Source organism: Scylla paramamosain, chromosome 5 (genome assembly GCF_035594125.1).
Source record: "Scylla paramamosain isolate STU-SP2022 chromosome 5, ASM3559412v1, whole genome shotgun sequence".
NCBI classification, from domain to species: domain Eukaryota; kingdom Metazoa; phylum Arthropoda; class Malacostraca; order Decapoda; family Portunidae; genus Scylla; species Scylla paramamosain.
The window spans coordinates 7819037-7845161 of record NC_087155.1 but is presented as its reverse complement, the minus strand read 5'-3'; the positions used below and the strand labels follow the sequence as shown (position 1 = coordinate 7845161).

The 26125-nt window shown below is 45.6% G+C and overlaps 1 protein-coding gene across 10 annotated transcripts in view; it reads left to right on the top strand.

The window, feature by feature from the left end:
* Nucleotides 1-26125, top strand: part of LOC135100478 (uncharacterized protein CG43867-like) — a 132163-nt gene that overhangs the window by 65759 nt on the left and 40279 nt on the right. For all 10 annotated transcript variants that reach the window (XM_064003439.1, XM_064003429.1, XM_064003432.1 and 7 more), the window contains 2 exons: nucleotides 17742-17945; nucleotides 19145-19228. In XM_064003439.1, the coding sequence (XP_063859509.1) occupies nucleotides 17751-17945; nucleotides 19145-19228 (279 nt within the window). In that variant the 5' untranslated portion in view covers nucleotides 17742-17750. The remainder of the gene's footprint in view (nucleotides 1-17741; nucleotides 17946-19144; nucleotides 19229-26125) is intronic.

Sequence of the window (26125 nt, the reverse complement as noted above, 5' to 3'; positions counted from 1 at the left end):
TGTGTGTGTGTGTGTGTGTGTGTGTGTGTGTGTGTGTGTGAGGAAGGAGGCTGCCTGAGTGCGGGAGATGAAGCGCGCATCCTTTCATCTTTCACTGTCATATATTCTCTTGTGGAATATTTTTGCAATACCGTCGAGACTATTGGAGAGAGAGAGAGAGAGAGAGAGAGAGAGAGAGAGAGAGAGAGAGAGAGAGAGAGAGAGAGAGAGAGAGAAGTTATTTGCTGGGGTTCAAATTTATGGCAACTGTAATTGCAAGTTCGATCCACATTAATTGAAACATATAAATCAACTGGCGAGCGCAAATTTGATAGAATCGTCTTTACCCTGACGTAGCACTGACCCGCCGCCTCCCCGATATGAAGGCAGAGGTTAAATACACAAATAATACCAGTGAAATGAATGCATAACCCAACGCTCCCATTCTCCCTGCACCAGTCACCACCTCAGCGCATCCCGCATCATTCTTATCAGCCCCTACCACGTCTTGACTCTATCTACCCATCTATCTTAGGGGATCCCCAGTGCATTCTACAACATCTCTACCTATTCCTTGATACGCACCGCAACATCCTTATCTAATTCATATATTACCTTAAAACATCCCATCTAAAATCTAAGTCGCGATGCACTCCCTGACATCCTTCCCTAGCATACAGTACATCCAGCACCATCGTTGCCTAATCCTCAGCGAATCTTCAAACATCCCAACCTGATCGCCAGTAGACCACAACACCATCCTACTCAACCTCAGAGCTGCCCATTCATTACTTCCCTTGCTAGCCCCAAGTGCGTCCAACACCATCCCTGCCTAGTCTCTATTGTATCCCACAGCCTCTCTGACACCAAAAGCATCCCTATCTAACTCCCATTGCACCCCACAGCATCACCATTTAACCTCCCTGCCTTGCCTCTAGAGAACTGCGCATGACATTCAGCTCCTGCCATGCTCTTAACAGGGATTTCTTTAACACGTTCAACGCCACCCCGCCTTTCACAACACACACAGGAAAGCCTTGATTCCTCACCAAACGGAAAGAGCAAGTGATTATGTCATGGAGAGAAGGAAAGTGGAGTGGTTTTGCTAGATGTGAGTTTTGGTTTGTGTGTGAGTGTGTGTGTGTGTTCTTTAGTATCACGCGTTAGCCTTTTGACCGACAACTATACCTCGCTGGAGAGAGCTTAGATCAATTGATGGTTCGCTCTATGGGCAAGACAGAGATCTGTTCACACACCTCACACCCAGATCTTTTGCTCAAGGAGAATAGTAACTGCTCACTCTTCAGTAAATAAAAAAAAAAATAAAAAGAAGAATAAATAAATAAATAAATAAATAAATAAAAAAAAGCTATCGTTGCGAACCCTTTCTTCTCAAGTGGCAGCTGAAGATAACACTGATCTAGCTAAGTGTGTGTGTGTGTGTGTGTGTGTGTGTGTGTGTGTGTGTGTGTGACAGCGTTTTATTATGAAGAGGCGTCAATTCCTACTTAAAGGTGATGCTGATATCGATTACAGCGACACCTCACCGCCTCATCCAGCCGTCGTGAAGTTTTCAAGTTTCCGCTAGTAATAGAACCTCAGACGTTAGTTCCAATCTTCCAAATCACCAGTCGTATCCTACAAATTCTCCTTAGATCTGCCACAAATACTCTTAGCCCTTCTCAAAGCCATTCCAATCCCCTTTTAAGTCGACACCATCCCTCCCACAATCCAGACGGCGATCACTTTCTTCATTTCGTTTCGACAAATCCCCCATTATTGCCGCCACGCTCCTTTCCCCATTACGTCTATACGCTCCATGCCCTTTCGTCGCCGCCCACTACTCGTTCTCACAGCACCACCCACACTCGCCTTTGCCATTACCACCTACTTTGATATTTGTAGATAAAGAAGAAAAAGATCTAACAGCCGTTCCAGCTCCCTTTTCTGCTGCTCTTGTTATCCATCTCACGTTACGCACTTTTTAAATACATGTTTCGTGGAGGCTGCCATAATTTTTGTGGTAGATAAACCCCTTTGACACACCATGCTTGACACGCTAATAGTTTTTCTTTATTTTTTTCTTACTCGTCTTCTTTTTCTTCTTCTATGCTCTCGTGCAGTTTCCTCTCATCGCCCTGATTACTGAAGTGTCGCGGCTCGTGTTTACAGTAAGAGAGAGGGAGGAGGTAGATTCTGGTTAGCGGCGGTAATATTTATAGGAGCGTGTGAGATGATTGTGGGGGTTAGCGCATTGTTTACGAGGACACCACAATGATGGCTCGGGATACGTATGGCGGCGTGGGGAACACAGCTCGCGGCAAGATGTTTATAGTGGCACCAGCAGGAAGGAAAAAAAGGGTAGGGCAGGGAAGGTGGTTATCTAGCATGAGACGCGCCCTAACATAAAACACGGGAACGGCGAGAGAGAGAGAGAGAGAGAGAGAGAGAGAGAGAGAGAGAGAGAGAGAGAGAGAGAGAGAGAGAGACGCGACCTGGGTGTGGAATTATTCAAGACATGTCGATATGCCACACAGGTCAACTACCGGCCCCACTCCACCCCTTGCCATCCGCCTCCAGCTGCGTCCTGATGCTGGGGTGCTGGGAGACGCAGCATCCACTACAGGTGCGCGGGGAACCAGGCGGGAGCGGAAAGGGAGAGCTGGGAGAGTTGCATGTCTGTCCAACTAGATCCGTGTCGAGCTAGTAACATACGAAGGACAGGTGGCAGCGAGCAGGGCGGAGTGACTGGTTAGCAAGGGTAATGAAGGTGCAAAGCGGCCTGCATGCGCGCAACGGAATAAGTGGTCAGGTGTAGGAGTGAGCAGTAATCAGGATGCTAAGCCGAGCCGCGTGCAGGAGCGACACGAAGCAACTGTTGATGGAGATTAGAACCCCTGGGCAAGCTGTGCGTAAACCTGCTAACTGACTGGAAAGAAGAGATTTGGGCCCCACTGGAGGAGAAAGGAGGCAGATCTCTTGACGGTTAAGTAGACACCTATCCTCCTCAATGTCTCTAAAAGTGGGAGACGTCAAGGATGATGCGTTCCCTTCCGCTATGAACTCAGAGGATGGCGGAAGAAGACAAAGAGAGGAAAAGGATGGGGACGGGCAAAGCAGAGGTAAAAGCTTTAAGAGTCGAGGTGAAAACACTGTGGAGAAAGAGGAGGCAACGCAGTTAGATTAGGAGGAGGGAAGGAGAGGCGTGGGGCAACAATATTGTGTGGAGGGAAGAGAGGGAGGGAGAGAGAGAGGGGGAGAGGGAAACAGGCCTGGAACATGGATGAGGAGGAGAGGAGAGGCAGAGGGCTGGACAAGGCTATCGCGATGAAATAGTGAACGCAACATGGACCAAGAAGGGGAGGAGAGAAAGGGATGGGGGGCAGAAGCAGGAAGAGGAAGAAGAGGAGGAGGATGGCGCTGGACGAGGACGAGAAGGGAGAATAGAAAGAGAAAGGGGTGGAATAGTGGTAAGATGAAAAGCAAGAGAATGCAGGGGAAGGAGATGGGATGAAGTACGAGTATAATACGAGTAAAGAGAGAGAGAGAGAGAGAAGGGGAAAGGAGAAAGAGAGAGAGAAATTGAGCTGATAGGGGAATATGGATAACAGAGTAAATTTGATATAAAGTATGTAAGGGAATAGGGGAAAGTGTAGAGTATATTGAGAGAGAGAGAGAGAGAGAGAGAGAGAGAGAGAGAGAGAGAGAGAGAGAGAGAGAGAGAGAGAGAGACACACACACACACACACACACACACACACACACACACACACACACACACACACACACACACACACACACCGGAAGGACCCCTCAAGGAAGGAAGGAAGGAAAGAGAGAGACCGAGAGAAATAGAGAGAAGGAGAGAAGCAAGGAAGGATAGACGCAGAGTAAGTGAGCGTCCGTGTCTTGCCCGGGGCGGTTGGTGCAGCAGAAAGACAGACAGCGAGCCTCCTGCAGGAACCCCCGGGAGACGCAGCTCAGATAAGTATGGTTCCTCAGACTCGGCGGGGCAGTTACTTCTCTTCATTTGTCTTGTCTTCCTCCCTCCCTCTCATTTTCTTTTTTTTTTTCTTTCAATTTTCTTTTCATCTTCTTTTTCTCGCTACGTCTGCATATACTTGCCTAAATAATATTGCTGTGCTTGTGTGTGTGTGTGGGGGGGGGTGAGTGGGTGGGTGGAGGATGATATCAGGTGTGTGGAGAGAGAGAGAGAGAGAGAGAGAGAGAGAGAGAGAGAGAGAGAGAGAGAGAGAGAGAGAGAGAGAGAGAGAGAGAGAGAGAGAGAGACGTAGGGGGGAATTTAATTGATACTCATCCACCTGAATATGGTTGGGAATTTCTTTACATTTTCTTCACGTGGACACACAAACACCTTGGGAAACTCCACGACCAAGTTTTCTTTTTTTCGAATATTTTCAAACTTAGCTGAAGGAAAAATGTTGCAGATATTAAAGGCATTAGGAGTGGGTACAATTTATGCTTTTGTGAACTGAACGGTATATTGGAGAAGAGGTATGTTGTTATCATTATTGTTGTTGTTGTTGTTGTTGTTGTTGTTGTTGTTGTTGTTGTTGTTGTTGTTGTTGTTGTTGCTGTTGTTGACTGATTTGATTATACACTTCTCATTTTCATGAACTGCTGCAATACTAGACAGTAAACATATAGGAGATTAGTTTAACAGTGTGTGTGTGTGTGTGTGTGTGTGTGTGTGTGTGTGTGTGTGTGTGTGTGTGTGTGAGAGAGAGAGATAGAGTTTGGGTGTCAATCAATTTATTTATTTATATATGTCTGTTTCCATCTACCTATATATTTGCCTTTCTGTACACTCTCTCTCTCTCTCTCTCTCTCTCTCTCTCTCTCTCTCTCTCTCTCTCTCTCTCTCTCTCTCTCTCTCTCTCTCTCTCTCTCTCTCTCTCTCTCACATTTCCACCATAATTTTTCCACCTACTCCTCCTAGCAACCACTTCCATTCATCCTTTCCTTTACACCACCTTTCCTCCCTCTCCGCGTCCTCCTTCCCTCCCTCCCTCTCTCTCCCACCGACTTCCTCTCTCCCTCCCTCCTTCCCACGGCGAAGCTCAGACATCTACTTACATTTTTCTGCAGAAGTTGAGATAAGTCTGGGAGGCGGCCTGCGATGCATATACTGTTTTTATCTCCGCTGTACCGTTGCCTCTTCTTCCTCCTCCTCTTCCTCCTCCTTGATCCTCACCCTTATCCTCATCTTCCTTCATATCCTCCTGAATTATCGTATCCTACCTTGCTTTCTTTTTTCTTTCCTTCTTCTTCTTCTTCTTTCATCTCTCTATCCTCTTCTGTTCAGCCTCCATGTCTTAGCAAAAAGGAAAATATTGAGGGAAAGGTTATTCGATATTTTTTTTTTTTTCATTTTTTCTAATATTTGTTTATGTCATGATTTTGAAATATTGGCTGCTAAAGAGTTCCGGATGCTCTCTCTCTCTCTCTCTCTCTCTCTCTCTCTCTCTCTCTCTCTCTCTCTCTCTCTCTCTCTCTCTCTCTCTCTCTCTCTCTCTCTCTCTCTCTCTCTCTCTCTCTCTCTCTCTCTCTCTCTCTCTCTCTCTCTCTCTCTCTCTCTCTCTCTCTCTCTCTCTGCCCTTATTGGGTTTGATGGTTTCTTCTTCTTCTTCTTCTTCTTCTTCTTCTTCTTCTTCTTCTTCTTCTTCTTCTTCTTCTTCTTCTTCTTCTTCTTCTTCTTCTTCTTCTTCTTCTTCTTCTTCTTCTTCTTCTTCTTCTTCTTCTTCTTCTTCTTCTTCTTCTTCTTCTTCTTCTTCTTCTTCTTCTTCTTCTTCTTCTAGTTGCTTATTGTTGTTCTCGTGTTACTTCACTTTTTTTGATTACTACTACTACTACTACTACTACTACTACTACTACTACTACTACTACTACTACTACTACATCATGATTCATGATGGTGATAATGATAAAAAATAAAAACAATAGCAACAACAGCAACAGCAGCAGCAGCAGGAACAACAACAACAATAATAACATCAATAACAAAACCCACAACAACACAAACAATAAAATTTGCATTAATAATAACAGGAAGCCATTAGTCACCATCCACTCGACTGTTCATGTAAGTGGATGATAAACACGTGGACATCCCTCCTCCTCCCCCCCCCCACACACACACACACACACACACCGGATCCCTCACAAGTGGACTGGATTCTTCATTTATTCACCCGCTTCTACAGTAAGTGGATTTTAAGATACCACCACCGACTCTTCAAAATGAAACTTCGAACCACTAACATTTATCTCACTGCTGTATTCGTTCCTGCCCTTCCATTCCCGTCTCCCTCCCGTCTCATCTCGTTCCCGTCCATTCCCCGTTACCTTCCTTCCCCCGTCGTGACCTCGAGAATTCTGCTGGTCACGCCGAAGAGAGGTTTCGAAGTGGGGGTCACATAGATAAATTTGCAATGGGTAAAGTTAGTCTGTCTGGGCACGCTTCGATGCATAGGCTAAACTTTATGGAAATGTGAAAGAGAGAGAGAGAGAGAGAGAGAGAGAGAGAGAGAGAGAGAGAGAGAGAGAGAGAGAGAGAGAGAGAGAGAGAGAGAGAGAGCACGTAGGAAGGGGAGATTGTAAAAGACATGAAAACCTTGGTAGTGCAGTAAGAATGTGCTATATTATAGTACTAATTGGAGAGAGAGAGAGAGAGAGAGAGAGAGAGAGAGAGAGAGAGAGAGAGAGAGAGAGAGAGAGAGAGAGAGAGCTATTAATGATGACTAGTTTTAAAGGGATGACTCTCCTCACCCTCACTCCTCGCCTCCATCCTTCCTGCCAGCCCACACCTCTCCTCGCTGCTAAACTAGATAAAATTTCCCCTCAATTACCATGCCGCGCCTCACGTTTTCCTCGTCATTAGCACGGCTTCAGCTAGGGCGTGAGGAGCACCAGGGCCGCCGGCGACGTCTGAGGGCCTTCAAGGACACGGCGACCTTCCATGTAATTATGTCACTCCACTCGAATTTTTTTTTTTTTTTTACATTTTTTACATCCCGTGTTCCAATAAGGATAGAACATAAAAAAAGAAAAAAAAAGAACGATGTAATGAGAAGACGGAGGCATCAGGGAGGTAGAGTGTTACAACAGGGAAATGTGTAAGCTCTTGAGGAACGTAAAAGTCGACAAATATAACAGGTTAGAGAGCAAATTAAGTGCCTCTGAGGAAACACGTGAGCTTAAGTTGAACACGAATGAGGGAGGCAGTGTGTATAGGACAGCTCGGTAGTGTGTATAGTGTGTTGTGTATTGTGTGGTGTGTGCCGCTGTGTTGTGGCGTGTGCTTTTGTTAGGTAGTGGAAGCCAGTGGTATATTTGGTGCTTCCCGCCAGACGGTGTTCAGGATCATAGCGAAGCAATTGAATCTTTTACATAATGAGCGTCATGGTTATTTAATTATTCTTCCTGCTCGCTGCACAACAGGATTAGTGATAATGATTGATAATAATCCGCTCCATTAGGACAGTCTTGGACGGTCTCGACCAATTGTATCGGAGGAAATTGAATATATTACAGATACATAGATTTCCAAAACTTGTTGCATCGAAATTAACATTCTTTTCCCTCGGCACACTCGTCCAGCACTTCTCAGTAAATGTGATCATCGTCGTCATTTTAGCATGCTTTTTAATCCACGTCATTTGTCAATTTCCTCTTCTTTCGTTTATCTGTTTTAATGTGTTTTATTGACCCTAACTCAGTATCCTTTAGATATGGGATAAAAAAAAGGAGGCTTTGAAAACATATAAAAAGTCAACAATGAAAGTCTTTTAGATATCAAGAGTGACGGATAACGAATAACGAATGACAAAGCAGAGGTGACAGGCAGGGGGAACCACTCGTAGTAATAGACGATGCAGATGAAGGTTAAAGTGCCTACACTGAAAGTGGGGAGAGGAAGGCAACAGCAAGACAAGCGTGGGCAAGATTCACGTAACAGTTAACAAACAGGTGCAGCCAATCCAGACTCGGAAAGAGGTAGAGGGACGGTGGGAGAAGCTGATGCAAGACTTGAAATCCGATTGTAAACTCTCGCCGGAGTGGAAGCAGATGGGAAGACAAGATTTTGTTCACGAAAAATTGAAAGCACTTTTGTCTTGCAATGACGTCTGTACTCCAAGGGACGATGGCGATAGGGATGGTGGTGGTAGTGTGGCGGTGGTGGTGATGGTGGTGTGGTGGTGGTGGTGACGACTGACATTTGAAACGTTCGCCTGATATTTCGTCATTGTTTGCTTTTTTTTTTTATATGAATAGAAACCTTATTCGTATGTGTGTGTAAGATGAATCGTATGTGTTTTCTCCTTGATAAGATCCGAGGGAACGTGCTTTCACGTTTCCTCCCCCCGTTCCGCCACCTGTCCTCAGCAAGGTAAGAGCAGCTCACCACCGTGGGCGTAGAGAGCCGGGGCGTAGTGTCCCAGAGGCTCTCCTTCCCTAGCCTGCGCAGTGCCTGCCGCCGCCGCTGCCGCCAAGCTGGGGTCTTTTCCCAGCCACAAATTTATATTGTGATGGCATTTGCCTGCTCGTAAAATAATGCATCCCCAGGTGGTCAAAACTCTATGCAAATTTGACCGTGATATCGGAATTGTAACTTTTTTATTGTGTGAGATGGAGTGAAAATTTTTTTTCATGTAAATATGAATATTTCACTTTCGAAATAGATTGGATGATATTTTGATAGCGGAGAATGAAAGAATGGTGATTCGCTTGGCCTGGGGGATATATATATATATATATATATATATATATATATATATATATATATATATATATATATATATATATATATATATATATATATATATATATATATATATATATATATATATATATATATATACGAGGTGTGTCATTAAAGTTCCAGGACTGGTGCCACACAAGTTTTATTTCACATCCAGGCTACAAACTATAGGTTATCTCCTTCGAAGTAATCCCCCTGGCACCGCATGCACTTGTCCATCCTTCTCTGCCAGGCTTGCATGCACTGCTGGAAGGATTCTTGCGGGATGCTCCTCAGCTCCGTCGTCACGGCCTTTTTGATGTCGTCCGCATCATCAAAACGGGTCCCCTTCATGACCTCCTTGAGCTTGGGGAAGAGGAAGAAGTCGCACGGAGCGAGGTCAGGTGAGTAGGGCGGTTGCTCCAGCACGGCGATGTTCTTCTTGGCCAAGAACTCTCTGATGCTCAGGGCATTGTGAGCAGGCGCATTGTCGTGGTGAAGCAGCCACGAGTTGCCCTGCCACAACTCCCGCCTCTTCTCGCGCACTGCACGAAGCAGACGCCGCAGTACTTCTTTGTACACATGTTGGTTGACTGTCTGGCCCTGTGGCAAGAACTCGCAGTGGACGATGCCCCTCACATCGAAGAAAGCGATCAACATGACCTTGAAGCTGGACCTGGACTGCCTTGCTTTCTTCGGCCGTGGCGACGCCGGACTCTTCCATTGAAGGCTCTGGCGTTTGGTCTCCGGGTCGTACTCAAATACCCAGGACTCATCGCCGGTGATGACTCTCCTGAGCAAGTCTGGTTCAGTTTCCAGACGCTCGAGGATGTCCTGACACACCTGCATGCGTCGTCCCTTCTGGTCATCGTTCAGGAGTCTCGGCACCATCTTCGCACAGACTTTCCGCATGCCCAGATCTTCAGTGATAATCTTCCACACGCTGTTGTGGTTCATGCCAAGCTCATCTGCGATCTTTCGAACAGTCAACCGACGATCGTCACGCACCATCTGCTTGACACGCTCAACATTGGCCTCATTCCTGCTCGTTGAGGGTCTTCCACTCCTGGGGTCATCTTCCACGTCCTCCCGGCCCTCTTTGAACCTCTTGCACCACTCAAAAACACGTGAGCGTGACATTGTCTCATCCCCGTACACTTTTTGCAGCATACCCAGTGCTTCTGACGGCGTTTTCCCCAACTGCACCAAAAACTTCAAGTTTGTTCGCTGTTCAGCGCTCATTGTTAAACGACCTGCAACAGAGGACATGATTTTAAAAGCACGTAAGAAAAAGATTAGTGACTGTAGAGGGTTGGGAGCGCAGTTGTATACTCCAGAAGGATTACTTTGAAGGGGAAATATGGTGGTTTGTGGCTTGGGTTTGAAATTCATCTTTTAGGACACCAGTCCTGGAACTTTAATGACACACCTCGTATATATATATATATATATATATATATATATATATATATATATATATATATATATAACTAGCGTGCGCGTGCGAACGTGTTGAAATAAGATGCTAATAAATATTGCATTTGTTTCTTGAAAAGCCGATTATAATGGATGTGTTCTTAGATTAGCAATTTGTAATAATGAGTTTCAAATCCAATGTTTTGCTTTTCCCCGAGAAGCGGCGGCCGTCAGTAGGCTGGTGGTATACATATTACTGTCGCGTATCACATTATTAAGGCCTCATTAGTCATGCAACACGACCTGATTATATAAACAGCCCCGCTGACTACGCCGCGTATCCTGATTACATTACCTACGCCTCTTTAATCACGTGGTATCGCCCGATTTCTCGCAAAATTACGTGATTGCACAGTCCGATTGCCGCAATTAAGCTTCTGGACTGCACGCGCATGAAACACCTGCTCTCTGTTTGGTATGATGGCCGGCCGCTCCTGCCGGGGACGGACGGACGGACGGACGGACGGACAGACAGACAGACAGACAGACAGACAGACAGACAGACAGACAGACAGACAGACAGACAGACAGACAGACAGACAGACAGACAGACAGACAGACAGAGAGAGAGAGAGAGAGAGAGAGAGAGAGAGAGAGAGAGAGAGAGAGAGAGAGAGAGAGAGAGAGAGAGAGAGAGAGAGAGAGAGAGAGAGGAAGGACAACCTCCCATTTTCTATTCCGATCAGTGAGTTGAGGTTGAGAAGAAACATTCCCTATTTTACGACGATGTTTTGTTCTCCCCCGCTGACACGCGCCAGTCTTGACAGCAGAAGTAAGCGCACGCACCACTCACACCGCGTTACTAACTCCTGTTTTAGTTTGCTACGTAGAGAGACAGTCGGTCCGTCCCTAGCTGTCTGACTGGCTAGCGACGCGTCTGTTCCTCAGCTCCGCGCCGTACGCCTTCCACCTCCTTCCTTCCTTGCTCTGCTCTGCGCTAACAAATGTCGTCTTTTTTAATAGTGAAATTGACTCCCGCGGACGTAATTCGAATGAAACGTGGACGGGAAGACTGTTTGGAGCAGTTTATTGTCACTTTATTGGCCAAGGAATATGTATAGTTTTTAAACCGGACTTTATCAGCGTATTCTCGGTTGGCTTCCCTCTTTTCCGAAGTTTGTGTGAGAGAGAGAGAGAGAGAGAGAGAGAGAGAGAGAGAGAGAGAGAGAGAGAGAGAGAGAGAGAGAGAGAGAGAGAGAGGGGGACTGGTGGTGGCATTAGTCATACCTCTGAAAGCCTTTAGCATGATTATTTAAAGAATACTCGTGAGCAATTACCTTTAATAATGACTCAAAGCTGCAATTAGGAGCGTCCTTGAAACTTGAAAATTTCCTGACACACCTTCATGTTGGTCTCACTTTCTCACATACGTTCACTTATTCAAAAACATAGATAAAAAAAAAATGCAAATTTAAGCAGGAAAGTAGTTCACACACACACACACACACACACACACACACACACACACACACACACACACACACACACACACACACACACACACACACACACACACACACACACACACACACACACACACACCAGGCCCCGGCCAGCAATAGATAAGCAATAAAATATGATACATTCTCGTTCTATTTATTTTTATATATTTTACCTGCCCGGCGCTGCTATTGCTACTGCTGGTGGTGGCGGTGGTGGTGGTAGCGGTAGTAGTGGTGGTGGTGGTAGTGGCACTGCTGCGGCTGCTCCCACCTGCCGTCCAGCCCCACCTTTCAGTACGCCCTCCAACGCGATCCGCACGATTGAATGCCCGTTGAAAAGTGAATACGCGCTGCCACCGAAAATTTTAATGGCATGTAGTGTATGCTCCGCCGCCCGCTGATTGGAGGGCGCTCGGATCACTCTTGCCCGCCGCCTATTCCGCCAGTCCTTCCTGTGTTTAGTTCGCCGCGATAAAATTGCTCTCGTGGCATTCGCATATTTGCTGAGGGTTGGAGGGTAAGCACAAAAACCGGCGTGTTCTCGGAAAGCAGTATTGTAGCTTCGGTTCGTGGCTTGCATTTCCGAGATCTGTTGGCTCGGTACTGCAGGAGGAGGAGGAGGAGGAGGGCGAGGACAGGGACGAGGACGAGGAGAGGAAAGTAGATGTAGTGTAAGTGAAGGGAAGGAAAGGGATCTCTCGCACATTTTTGCTGCGTTATTGGCAGTGTATGGCGGTGTGGTGGTGGTGAACTCACCTGTCTCTTCCCCATCGTCGTGCAGGGACTGAAAAATTGTTACTCCTCGGTTCGGTTTGTTATTAGGCTGGAGAGTGAGAGATGTTACCGCGGGAGTGTCATGCAATTGTTCCTCCTCCTCCTCCTCCTCCTCCTCCCCCTCCTCCTCCTCCTCTTCACGATCCTCTAGATAGACTTCCTCTTTCCAAGCGACATTTGCACCAGAAAATCCCTAAGGCTCTGAGTAACAAATCCAAGTGTCCCTCGTCCTCCTCAAAACACTCCAGACAGACTCACTCCCTCTAGGCGACATTTGCACGAGAAACCCCCACAAGACTTGAGTCGTAACAAACTGACGCTGCAACGGGAATCCAATACCAAGAGTATGAAGATTTTTTTTTCCTCTCTAGTTAACCGTCCATATTCCTGATTTTTTTTACAATTGGCTTTATTTCTTCAAGGATCGCTGCTACTATTACGAGTTATTGCCTCTAGTTAGTATCCTGGGTCGCGTGGCTCGTGCCCCGTGGAGCGCGCTGTCGCCTCCACGCGGTGTAATCTAATTGCCTGAGCGCCTCCTGAAGGCTCCAGGGCTGCCTGAGGGGAGGAGTGGGTCGCGTGTCCCGCGTATTGACCAAGTTTGAGTCTTGACTGTCGCTAAGTCACGCCACTTGGAAGGCAGAGAGAGAGAGAGAGAGAGAGAGAGAGAGAGAGAGAGAGAGAGAGAGAGAGAGAGATTATGCCATTGGTTCTATTGAGTTGGTTTACCAGAACGCCGAAATTTAATCCGCCATATGTTCCTGACGCTCGCCTTTCATGGTTATATTTATCTAAAATTCGTGTCTGGTCTACGCTTTGACCTGATTATTAATATTTCTAAAAACCGCGTGACTGAACCCTTTTACCGGCCATTCGCAGATAAGCTTAATAGGATATAAACATTATTGATTCACTGCAATTACAAGAGTTCCCGGCGTGGTGTTTGGAGGCTGGGCGGGCAGGTGAGTGTGAGAGGCGAAGATAACGGTAATGGCGCCATGGGAGAGAGAGAGGAGAGGCGGCCCTAGTCTCTTGCAGCGAGGCAGAGCAGCTGTAATCCAGAGTAAAGTAGTCCAATGGGCTATTAAAGGCCTTGTAATCCAGAGGAAGAGGATTTAACCTTGTGCCTGCCATTATTACCTCCCGTCCACAAGACACTGCTGCTCCTGCTTCTCCTCGCGGCTGACTTTCGCACTGCAACACTTGGGGAAACATCTTTAAACATAGCCTCTATAAGTTGAATGATTTAACGACCTTACCGTTACTTACCAGCCTCCCTCAGCCCACACAGGGAAAACATAGAGTTTCTGGTGTACTTATTTGTTCTTCCTGATTCAGTTTGGTTAAGGGAATTGCAAGCGGGAGACGCTGATAAGCTAAGGAATGTTTTCTGCCTCCCTTCCGCCGCCAGACGCATAAAACACAGGCATTGTAATCACCTCTATTGGCTGCTCTTGACCGCACCCTCCTTCCCTCAGACGCAGGCTATTAGATGAGAGACAGAGAGAGAGAGAGAGAGAGAGAGAGAGAGAGAGAGAGAGAGAGAGAGAGAGAGAGAGAGAGAGAGAGAGAGAGAGAAATTAGGGCATTGGTTCTATTGAGAGAATCAAGCATTTCGTGTCACGTATACGTTTTTTTTTTTATATTATCTTTAATAAATGCTATATGATCATCAAATGTAATTTTTATATTTAATTTATCTTAAGATGTGTATGTGGTCAATACAATACGCGCGCGCGCGCGCGCGCGCGCGTGTGTGTGTGTGTGTGTGTGTGTGTGTGTGTGTGTGTGTGTGTGTGTGTGTGTGTGTGTGTGGAAGCCAGCCAGCCTCCCCCTGGGTTTCCTCCCGCCACTGAGGGACGTAACTCAAGATTAGTGTCTTCGGAAAACCTTTACTCTGTGTTATGTTTTCCTGAGCCCGGCAGCTGTGGTGAGGCATGGAGCCCGGCCTTTGTGAGACTGGAAACACGCCGTAAATATTATATTATCTACAAGGGAAAAGCGACAAAGGGTCAAGCCAGATAACGAGGGAATTCACAATATCGGGTTTCCAAGACGGTAAATTTTCACTACCAACAAATAACAGAGTTACTCCGGCACACAATTCCAGGCTCCAGACCCTCCGCGGCACTGGTCAGCGTCTTCTGGGACCAGCCAATCGGAACAGCGGAATCCACCAATCCCATCCAGTCAGGATTGGAGATATTTCCCCGCAGCCAATGGAGGACATGCAAACCGTCAGCAGGTCAAGAAGTAGAAAAAAATTAAACAAATAAATAAAGAAGAAAATTCATGAATCTACTTTTTTTTTTCTTTTCTTTTTAGATGGTTTTAGATTCTGCAATATATGTTAGCCCTTGAATACTTTTTTGACGTGGCATTTAGTGGACGTCTAAAAGTCATCAGTCGAGTGGAGGAGGCCGGAAGATTACTGCAGCGCCCGGAAAATACTGCAGAAAATGTGGATTTGACAACTACTGTAATTGCGTCTGGTGGAGTGTCCGCCCGCGGGGTTCAGGGAGGCCACCGTCCCTCGTGCCGCGGAGGAGGAGACTCGCTATAAATCCACCACTTCTGCAGGTAGCAATCTCTCTCTCTCTCTCTCTCTCTCTCTCTCTCTCTCTCTCTCTCTCTCTCTCTCTCTCTCTCTCTCTCTCTCTCTCTCTCTCTTGTTTCGTCTTTTCGTCATTGATTTCCTCCATTTAATTACTGCTTATGACCTGTATTATGCTGACTCTCTCTCTCTCTCTCTCTCTCTCTCTCTCTCTCTCTCTCTCTCTCTCTCTCTCTCTCTCTCTCTCTCTCTCTCTCTCTCTCTCTCTCTCTCTCTCCTGTTCCTTCGTTTCGTCACTGTTACCGTTCATTCCGTGATCACTCGCTCATACATCCGTGTTGCCTCTTCAGTACTCGTATTTGTGTTAGGCAGCAGCCAAACCCTCTGCCCCTCGCTTTACATACCATCATTACTTATTTATGGGGTCAGAGTAGCACAATTGAAAGCTTTAATAAATAATCGCATCATGTATGTGCGTTAGGGAAGGGTTCAAGTGTATGTATTTGAACTATTTTGCTAGTTTTTGTCTCTTTGTCACGAGGAAACTTGGGAAACTGGAGATTTTTTTCCCTTCCTTCCACACACTCAGACAATAAACGTGCGTCGGGTGAGTGAAATTAGGGCGAGTTTCATTACAAACTTAAATTACTGTTGTCTAATAGTGTTCTTTGTCCCTTGGAATGCCTCTGTTTGTTGCCAAGCTGCCCTGCCTCACGCTGGGATGACTTGCCCGCCTCACCACCCACGCCCACCAGCACCCACCCTCACCCACTCGCCCCTAGACTGCCACTGCCCCTCCCTGCCCCCTTCGTGTTGTGCTCCCGAACTGATCTCAAACACGTACAAACCGTCCTCGGCATCACTTTGTCAATGGCAACACAAACACGTCATTACACTCACAGATAACACACACACACACACACACACACACACACACACACACACACACACACACACACACACACACACACACACACACACACACACACACACACACACACACACACACACACAGCGCACGGGACAGGTCAGGTCAGCAGATTCGCTCGCAAACACGTACACCAAACAGCGGAAGCAGAAACAACAGAGAGAGAGAGAGAGAGAGAGAGAGAGAGAGAGAGAGAGAGAGAGAGAGAGAGAGAGGTGGGGGGGGGACGCCGAACGCTTCAGCCTCGGAATATCAAGATCCTCGATTGGAACAAAGAAGCCAATTTTCGTCAGTCTTTTGGCCTTGAAATAAGCTTTTAACCTGACCCCTTCCGGCGGTGGGCCAGAGCCGGCGAACCGAGGAACGCTCCGTCAGACTTCTCGCGTCCTTGGATTGCGCTGAATTTCATTTTGAGAAAGTGAATTCCTGAGCTGAGAAGGAGGAGGAGGAGGCGCAGAAGGAGCCAAGAGGAGGAGGAGGAGGAGGAGGAGGAGTGGGAGCATGTGGAGGGTGTAATGCATATGGATGTGGTGTGTGTGGTGGTGTGTAGGCTGGGCGGAGCTGGGGATAGGCCAGGTGTCGTTTCCCTTCCTACACTCATGAGACTCGGCCTTATTAACTAGTTTTCAGTTCTTCTGGGATGCAACAAACGAGAGAGAGAGAGAGAGAGAGAGAGAGAGAGAGAGAGAGAGAGAGAGAGAGAGAGAGAGAGATGTGTGTCAGTGGTATAATACATAATTCATATAATGTGTTCTAGCCTTCCAGGTAAGAGCCGGTAGACTCTTTACAGCTTAGCGAATATGTATATCAAACAACTATATATTTTTTTTTTTCGTCAGTATATTCTATATTTTTAACGCCGGCTATGCGACGACTGAGGAGAGCTTTTACTAACTTTGATCCTCTCACGATATAACGAGTAAATTAATGCCACGCCGGATAAAGATGAATACGGATGAGCCGCAAAAGTTATTCACGTCAAAAGATTCGGTACCTCTCTCTCTCTCTCTCTCTCTCTCTCTCTCTCTCTCTCTCTCTCTCTCTCTCTCTCTCTCTCTCTCTCTCTCTCCCTTCCCTAAAAAAAAAGCCGACGTCTCAAAAAATAAAGTAAATAAAGTCTAGAATCAGCCAACCAATCTCTTCACAGGATTTGTTTCGTTAAAAAAAAAAAAAGGCATCAACTTCGTCTCTCTACGCTTAAGTTTGCAAGATCTTTTTAAACAAGAGGGAGACTCGAGCTGCACTGCGAACTTTTGCGTGTGACTCGTGTGGCCTTCCAAGACTTTTATGATTAACCAAACACGCGCCGCCTTCATTTGCTGCCTCAGTGCATTGTTTGAAGACCCCATGATAGCGAGTGTCGGAGAGAGAGAGAGAGAGAGAGAGAGAGAGAGAGAGAGAGAGAGAGAGAGAGAGAGAGAGAGAGAGAGGAGAGAGAGAGAGAGAGAGCAGGAAGGATTACACTAAGCTGGTAATGGGTCAGGCCATCCTCTCGCCTCTCCAACACTTGTTTTCAATCAAACTTAACCTTTTAATCAAACTACATAAATCAAGCGGATCATATACTTAACATTTCAGCAGATATTTACACGGCGTAGCGGGATGAAGGTAAAAGCGTGTGGAGGGAGGGCGTGGGCTGGGCTGGGGGGGGGCAGCGAGGAGTGGGAGGACCTTGGTGAGGGGAGGCAAAAAATAGGAAGGTAGACGTGGGTGAAGGTCCCTTTTGTCTGGCATCAGCGGGGACGCGTCACCCTTGATTGCTTGATTGATTGATTGATTGTAATTGCCTTCCCCAGCTGTGCCTTGACTGGTGCTTGTCTGTTGCAGGTTCGCGTGATGGAGCGGCGGCTGGAGTGGAGCGGCGGCAGCGTTGGTGCTGGAGGAGGAGAAGGAGGTGGAGGAGGAGGCGGTGGAGGAGGTGAGGGAGGAGCAGGGAGCAGCGAAGAAATGGAGGACGTGGAGGTCCTTCAGGTGGAGATGGAAGAGAAAGAAGCGGTCATTACTACGCTCTCCACGCAGGTGGAAGAACAGGTAAGGGCCTGAGTGGAGGTGGAAGGGTTGGTGGAGTGACTGTGCTGCCATCTAGGGGTGTGAAGTGGCTGTGCTGCCATCTAAAGGCGTGCAGTGGCTGTGCTGTCATCTAAAGGCGTGAAGTGGCTGTGCTGCCATCTAAAGGCGTGCAGTGGCTGTGCTGCCATCTAAAGGCGTGCAGTGGCTGTGCTGTCATCTAAAGGCGTGCATCGGCTGTGCTGCCATCTAGGGGCATGCGGTGACTGTGCTGCCATCTAAAGGCGTGCAGTGGCTGTGCTGCCATCTAAAGGCGTGCATTGGCTGTGCTGCCATCTAGGGGCATGCGGTGACTGTGCTGCCATCTAGGGACGTGCAGTGGCTGTGCTGCCATCTAAAGGCGTGTAGTGGCTGCGCTGCCATCTAGGGGCACGCGGTGACTGTGCTGCCATCTAGGGGCGTGCAGTGGCTGCGCTGCCATCTAGGGGCGTGGCGCGGTGAACAGTGCACTAATCTTTGCCTCTTGAAGTAGATAAAGAGTATTAAAGAAGATAGTGATGAGACTATTAAATTTTCTAGGGATTTATTTTATAACGAAAGGTCAACTTAGGAATGACAAAAGAAGGCAGGACAGGCAGGTAACCGCTAGATGGAGAGGTGAGGTGTGAAGCTTTGCTGGAGTAGCCTAGAAGAGACAGACATATGTGAAGAAAGTTGAGGGAATCCTTTGTCTAGTAATGGAATCATAGATTTCATCAAAGTAATGCATTTATAAACATTTGTTTCCTGAGCATTTACATGTCTAGCAAATTGTTTCCCTTCCCTTTCAGGGATATTTGCAGTTCACAATTGGACACTTTCATCAAAGACTGATGGCATAGATTACTGAACGCTTTGTGTTCACAGCAGCCAGGCTATTATTTACGTTAAGTCTTCAGATTTCACTACAGGGAAAAAAAAAGAGAAAAAAAAAGTGCACCAAAAAGCGACTTGCCTTATTATGTAAATCAGTCAGTCATATCAGTCAGAGTCAATCCTCATAGACTATTCTAGTGACTTAACAAGCACAGTGCAGTGCAGTTCGAAGAAAATTCGCATGTCATCATAGGATTAGGTAATGAAGCTCGTGTGTGTGTGTGTGTGTGTGTGTGTGTGTTTGTGTGTGTGTCCTTGTTGTCTCGCTCCTCAGTCGCTTTTTATCTTTTCTTTTCTTTCACTTGCAGAGACAACTCCGCCTGCAAGACGCCAAGAAGGTGGAGGCGAAGGCGGCGAAAATCAAAGAATGGGTCACTAACAAGCTGAAGGAGGTGAGTGTGTCGCTCAGGAGAAGGAGGAAGAGGAGGAGGAAGAAATATTAGAGAGAAACATGAACTCTTCTTATATATTTAATTTCACTGATTTAGTTAGACACAAAAAATATAAAAGCGTCTATATAAAAGTGGTAGTAGTAGTAGTAGTAGTAATAGTACTAAAGGCAGCAGCAGCAGCTTCCGTCGACCCCTTCCTTTCATTACAACTAACACGGGATCAAGATTTCCATACCTCCTCCTGACACCATTCTTCTCTCATCTCTTCTGCTTACCCGGCACATCCTTTCCCCGTGACCCTGCCTCTCCTTACGCTGCCTCTTCCCGCCTCTCCACTCCCCCTGTAATGAACGTCTCTCTTGTCATAAACTGCGGAGGGATCCCGGAGTCACACGGTATGTCCTCCTCCTCCTCCTCTTCCTCCTCCTCCTTATAAGTTCCTTTGGTTTTTGCTTTGACGAAGGGAAAAGCGAACTTGGAGATGTGGTAATAACAGACAGATTCAGAAATACTAAAGTTAAGAAAGGCATGATAATGATGAACGTATAAGCGAGTTTTTGAGCATTGTATTGATGGTTGTTCTGTGATGAAATTTCAATATGTTATCGACTTTTGAAGACATTTCATCACTGTGTAAAATAAGCAGATTTATTTTTCTTCTCTTTTTTTTCTTCTCCTTAGTTGCCTCGGTAAAATGTTATGGGTTCTTGGGGCATCTTTTTTTTTTCTCTCTCTTTTTCCCTTTTCATTACGACTCCAAATTCATTTTTTTCTCGTTTTTTTTTTCACTATCAGTAGATACTTATATTTATGAATGTTGAACTTTTTTGTGCTTCTTCATATAACTGACCTTTAAGGCACCTTTTTTTAAAGCACTTTTTTTTATATATTTAGTTTTTTTTTTTTTTTATCTAAACAAAATAAGATTTTTCATTTTTCATTTTTTTTTTTTTTTTTGTTTTCACTTCAAGTTTTCTTTAGTGTGTATTCGCATCTTACTGTACGACTGTTGAACTGTATTATTTTCACACTTTATCTGCGTGAGGTGCTTCTATATATACTGAGGTGTTGGTGCCCCCTGGCTCCCTCTCCCTGTGGCTTCCCTCAAATCTGTGAGGCGCGTGCTCTGGTCACTCAGCGCCTGCGTTTGTCTCGCGGTAATCACAGAGCCTGAGTCGAGAATGCCCCTAATGGACCTTGGCACACCATGACCATAAGGCGCCACTGATAAGCCACAAGAATGCCGCCCCCTCTAAGGCCCGACCATAAATCCCTCGACACTCGTCCTTTCAGTGCCGGTGCCGCTGTCATTTGTACTGACCTACTGATGGCTTATTGCCGCCCTCTGTCTGTTACCACTACCACCACCATTACCACCACCACCACCACCACCACCACCACTACCACCATCACCACTATCTCCTCTTCCTTTTCCTGCTCTTACTGTCCTTCTTCTTCTTCTTCTTATTCTTATTATTATTATTATTATTATTGTTATTATTATTATTATTATTATTATTATTATTATTATTATTATTATTATTATTATTATTATTATTATTATTATTTACATCTTTCCACGTTCATCTTCCTTCTTCCCTCCTTGTCTTCAAAGTGTAGCTCCTCATTGTCATCTTCGCTTCCTCTTTTTCCTCTCTTCATCGTGTGTCTATTTACCTCGTCCGTCTCCTTTCTCTCTCTCTCTCTCTCTCTCTCTCTCTCTCTCTCTCTCTCTCTCTCTCTCTCTCTCTCTCTCTCTCTCTCTCTCTCTCTCTCTCTCTCTCTCTCTCTCTCTCTCTCTCTCTCTCTCTCTCTCTCTCTCTCTCTCTCTCTCTCTCTCTCTCTCTCTCTCTCTCTCTCTCTCTCTCTCTCTTCCTCACCAGCACCCATCTCCCGCCACTAGTCTTCCATCCCTGTCTCCATTACACGCCATGCTTCCATGTAAAGCTGTGCAGAATTTCCTATCGGTGTTCAATTAACATGTGTTTTGTAACCTGAGCCATTCCTGAGTCCTGATTAGCCTCTCTTATTAATTTCCCTTCCTCAGGCTATGAAGCAGATGAGGAAGGGAGGAACGGCCTTTAAATATTCACGTTTCTGAGTAGCTTATAGTGAGCAAATAGTCGGGACTGGATTTTTCTTCGTTTCGATTTCATAGTCGCTTGAATTAATAGAAAGCCTTGGGATGATTAGTGTACTTTTTTTCTGTTATCCAATCCGGACGTGAACTTTCAAAGATTTACCAAGCAGCAAAATGGTTTTAAGTAAAGCAGGTTGACTCTGTTTACTCTGCTCACATTTCACTAAAACCTAATATCCTAGGTACCGTGCAGAGTGTGGCGCCCACTACTATATAATAGATTACTTAAAATTAAAAACATTTCCACTTGCGATAGTACGAGTATTTGGCCATTGCTCACCGCGTAGCTACAGGTTGGCTTCATTCCGTATAAAGGATCGTGCGATTGTGCATTGTTAAAGATGTGGTACTGTACCGAGACCCGGTTCCTCCTACTGCACTCTTAAAGCGGTTCAAACGCTTTCTTTTTAACGTACCTTAAACCCCTCTCAACGCTGACGACCGTACGGCACTTGTTATTTCATTTGAGTAACCCAGGACGATTTACTGAGCAAAAATAAAACTAGAGGCACGTGTGGATCCTTTTGTACTCTGAAAGCTGTTCAGACTCTTTTTCGCATACCTTGAATCTCTCAGTGCCAACGATCATATGGCACTCGTTAGTTCATTTGAGTAACCCTGGATGATTCACTGAGGAAGAGTAAGAGTAAGAGACATTTAAGGGTAAGAGCTGTACTCTTAAAATTGTTCCGACACTTTTTTCTTTCCACTTGCCGAAACCCTTTGAGTGTTAATGACGGCATTTGTTACTTTATTTGAGTAACCAAAGACTATTGTAGTTAACAAGAATAAGACTAGAGACACTTAGAAGTCCTCTTCATGTATTTATAAAGCTATTCAAACACTTTTTTTTTCAGTTTGTCGAAACCTTTTGAGCGTTAACGATCATATGACTCTTGTTACTTCATAATTATGAGCCACCAAAGACGATTTTAGGGAGCAAGAAAAAATGTAGACACAAAAATATATTAACTTCTTGATGACTCTTTTACTATCAGGAGTGTCTTTCAGAAATACACTCTTAATTTGTACCAGACTATTTTCATAATCTTTACAAGAAGCCGTAGCAGTAAAAGGATAAATTCTACCCCTTATGTATACTAGTAACTCTCGAAGGATGAGGGATGAACAGCTCCACCCATGCTCATCCTCCGGCAGTAGTGCAATGTACAATCGTGTGGTTAGCGGTTAGGGCAAAGGATTAGAATATGAACGTTATTAAGAGGGTATACATGCTGCTAGGAGAGAACAATTACGTTGGAATGGGTACAGAAGTTCCTTGCAAAGGTGTAAATATTGCTAAAAAAAAAGGTGTAGATGCCGTTGGGAAGGGTGTAGATGCTGTTGGAAAATGCAGATACTGTTGGAAAGGATGTAGATGCTGTTGGAAGGTGTAGATACAGCTGGAAAGGGTGTATATGCTGTTGGGAAGGGTATAGATGCTGTTGGGAAGGGTGTAGTTGCTGTTGGAAGGTGTAGATACTGCTGGAAAGGATGTAAATGCTGTTGGGAAGGGTGTAGATGCTGTTAGGAGGTGTAGATACTGCTGGAAGGGATGTAGATGCTGCTGGGAAGGGTGTAGATGTTGTTGGGAGATATAGATGCTGCTGGAAGGGGTGTAGATGTTGCTGAAAATTATGTAGATGCTGGTGGAAATGGTGGAAATGCTGGTGGGATTGTGTAAATGTTCTGGGATGGTAAAGGGAACAGGGTAAGTGAGAATTAGAACGCAAGGGTGGATATAGGGAATGAATGTCCGGATAAAGCTTCACAGAATAACGGACAGGAAGTGATATCTTAATGAGCGTAGGGGCTCGGGGATGGTCATGGGAGCGTGACAGTAAGTGTTCATGGAGGTGTGCAGGCGGTCATAAGGGCGTGGGGCGGCACTTCAGGGATGAGGATGTGAGGGGTGTCAGGGATATTTAAACAGTTTACTCTCAGCGTCATCCTCCGCGGGAAGAGACAAGAATGAGAGGAGAGATAAGTACAAAAGTATACATCATGAAAAACATAGACAGTATGTGACCAGAAATTGTTTTATAATCAAAATAAAGGAAACAAATCAAGAGAAAAAAAGCAAAGAAAAGAGGAAAGTAATGAGACAGCAGACAACATTAGAGAGTAAATAATTATCAAGGAATTTCATTATGACGACAAAACACATTATTATCATCACGAGTATCAAGATTTTCAAACTCGAGTGAACACCAAACTCACACCGACAGTCCAAGAATTTTAGCGTAAGCATGTCCTGAAGCCCCGAACCTAAGCACGACCCTTTATTAGAGGAGGCCAGACCGAGGCACGGTAACGAACGAGACACGAGACAGACAGAGTGGCGCACCCTTCACAGCCTCCCAGCGAACCCAACACACTGTCTGGAATCAGCTTGTGACTGTACCTCATGCAGCGAGCGCCCGTGCATGTCCTTGATTAAGCCTTCATGTTCCTACTTCCCAAGACGAGGAGGAAAAGGAGGAAGAGCAGAAGGAGGAAGAAGAAGGAGCGAGATGAGCCACCTTCCCTCGCCTTCCCAAAGTCCGGTATTATTGAAACATTCTGCACCGTCGCCTCATCCTTCTCCTGCTGCTGCTCCGACTGTCAGCGAAGGGAAAGATGTGAGATGAAGCTGTCTGCTTGTGATCTAGGAAGGATGGGGAGGAGGAGGAGGAGCAAGGGGAGTAGGAAAAGAATACGTACGTGAAAGAGACTGCCTTGTTACAATGTTTATAGGAATGCAAGGGAATAAAAACCATAAGCTGTTGGTTTATTGCGATCGTCTCTTGTTTTCGTGTGTGTGTGTGTGTGTGTGTGTGTGTGTGACCCCCTGCTTAACGTGTGGAACAGTAAGCACATAACCAGCATTAACTTTCATCTCGTAAATTATGTTAATACCAACATCTAGAAACAGTTGATGAAAGAAAACGTAGGGGTAGGGAATATGGAACCCCGGATTACTCGTAAGTTAACTTAATGGGAAGAAGGTAAGGAGGAGAAGGAAGAGAGATAGAATAGTTAATAGACAGGAGAGGAGATCAGTAAAAGTATTAAGAGGAAAACAGAAGACTGGAGAAGAGAAGATCAGGAAATATCACCACAGAAATTGAAGATAAGTGGAGGGAGAAAGGAGGTTTGCGAGAGTGCTGGAGGAAGGCGAGGACAGACCCGGGGCTACCTTTTGGTCAGAAAATGTTTTCGAGAGAGAGAGAGAGAGAGAGAGAGAGAGAGAGAGAGAGAGAGAGAGAGAGAGAGAGATTTGGAAGTGGATCAGCAAGACCACTGATCACAAGAAACGAGCGAGAACCGGAGGATAAGGAGGAGGGGGAGGAGAAGGAAAATAGAACAGACACAGGTACTATTGGATCATCGCGAGAGGAGTATTGGGTAGATAACTGCGGCAAGATATTTGTCGGGGATGGAGCGAGCGAGAGCTTAAAGAAAAAAAAGACACGGGAGTTTAGGAAACGAATGAAGAAAATAATATAAAATGGCTTATAATTAGCTGTGGGATAGCTATCAGAACAGTGAAACAGCCACGTGTAAAAAAAAGAACATATTTAGATCATTTAGAGAGAGAGAGAGAGAGAGAGAGAGAGAGAGAGAGAGAGAGAGAGAGAGAGAGAGAGAGAGAGAGAGAGAGAGAGAGAGGGGACAATGAATGCATGCCAGCAAATAGTGAGAAAAGGAAGAAAATATGGTGAAGAAAAGTGGCTTGGGAAAAAGAGAAAGAGTTGAGGAGATGACGCCGTGGACCAGGGAGGAAGGACTGGTTAGGACTCACCTTCCAGCAATGTCTGTGGAAGGAGAGCTTGTCGAGGCGGAAAATGACATCTTTTACGGTACATTTGAGGTCTTGGTGGAGCGTCCAACCTTCCTGGAACTCTTCTCGGGGTCGACAACTTACCCCCTTCTTACTGTACGCTCCTTTCCCTAGTTCCCTTGCCCTTACGATACATCCATCAGTGCTCCTCGCCTTCCCTCCATATCTCTACTTCTTTCTGTCTATTTCTACCTTATCCGTTTCTTCTTTCATAACTTCTTAGCTTTTGTATTTACATCTGTAAGTTGACCCTACACGTGCTCCATCCATCCATCCATCTATCCATCCATTCACTCACTTTCCTTCCTTCCCTATCACTTCCTCTGACTCTTTATCCTTTATCTGTTTCTTCTTTTATTACTTATCACTTCTGCATTAAGGTTAATGTGTTCCTGTAGGCAGCAGATGCCTCTCAGTGTGCAGTCCGTGCCAATGCATTCAAGCAGCATGTTCTTAATGGTGCCTGCATCCCCTGCTGCTCCACCTTGCCAAAGTCAGAGTAGCAGTTCGAGTAATTGGTAACGTGCAGTTGATTTTAATTCACTCATTGATACGCGAAAAGTTGGATGGCATTAGCGAGGCTTGTCTTGGAGCGCAGTGTTTTCTCGGCCACTTTCCCTCCCTGCACTCCTCACTCTTGTCTCGTGGTTCTCACACGCTTTCATACATTTTTATTATTTATTTATTTATTTATTTTCATTTTTTTTCTGTATTTACTTTTTTTTTTAAATACATAGTTTGGGTATTTGAAGGATAATATGACCCATGAACCTGCAGGTTTTTCCTCCCCGTTACTGTCGCGAAGTGTCGTTATCCACCTCACAAGTATAAATAAAAAAACAAAGAGCACGGAGGATAAGCACACACTCCTGCATCCCAAAGTCGCACAAAACTTTCCTTTCTGCGTCATTCCATCCTCTTTCCGATTCTTCTC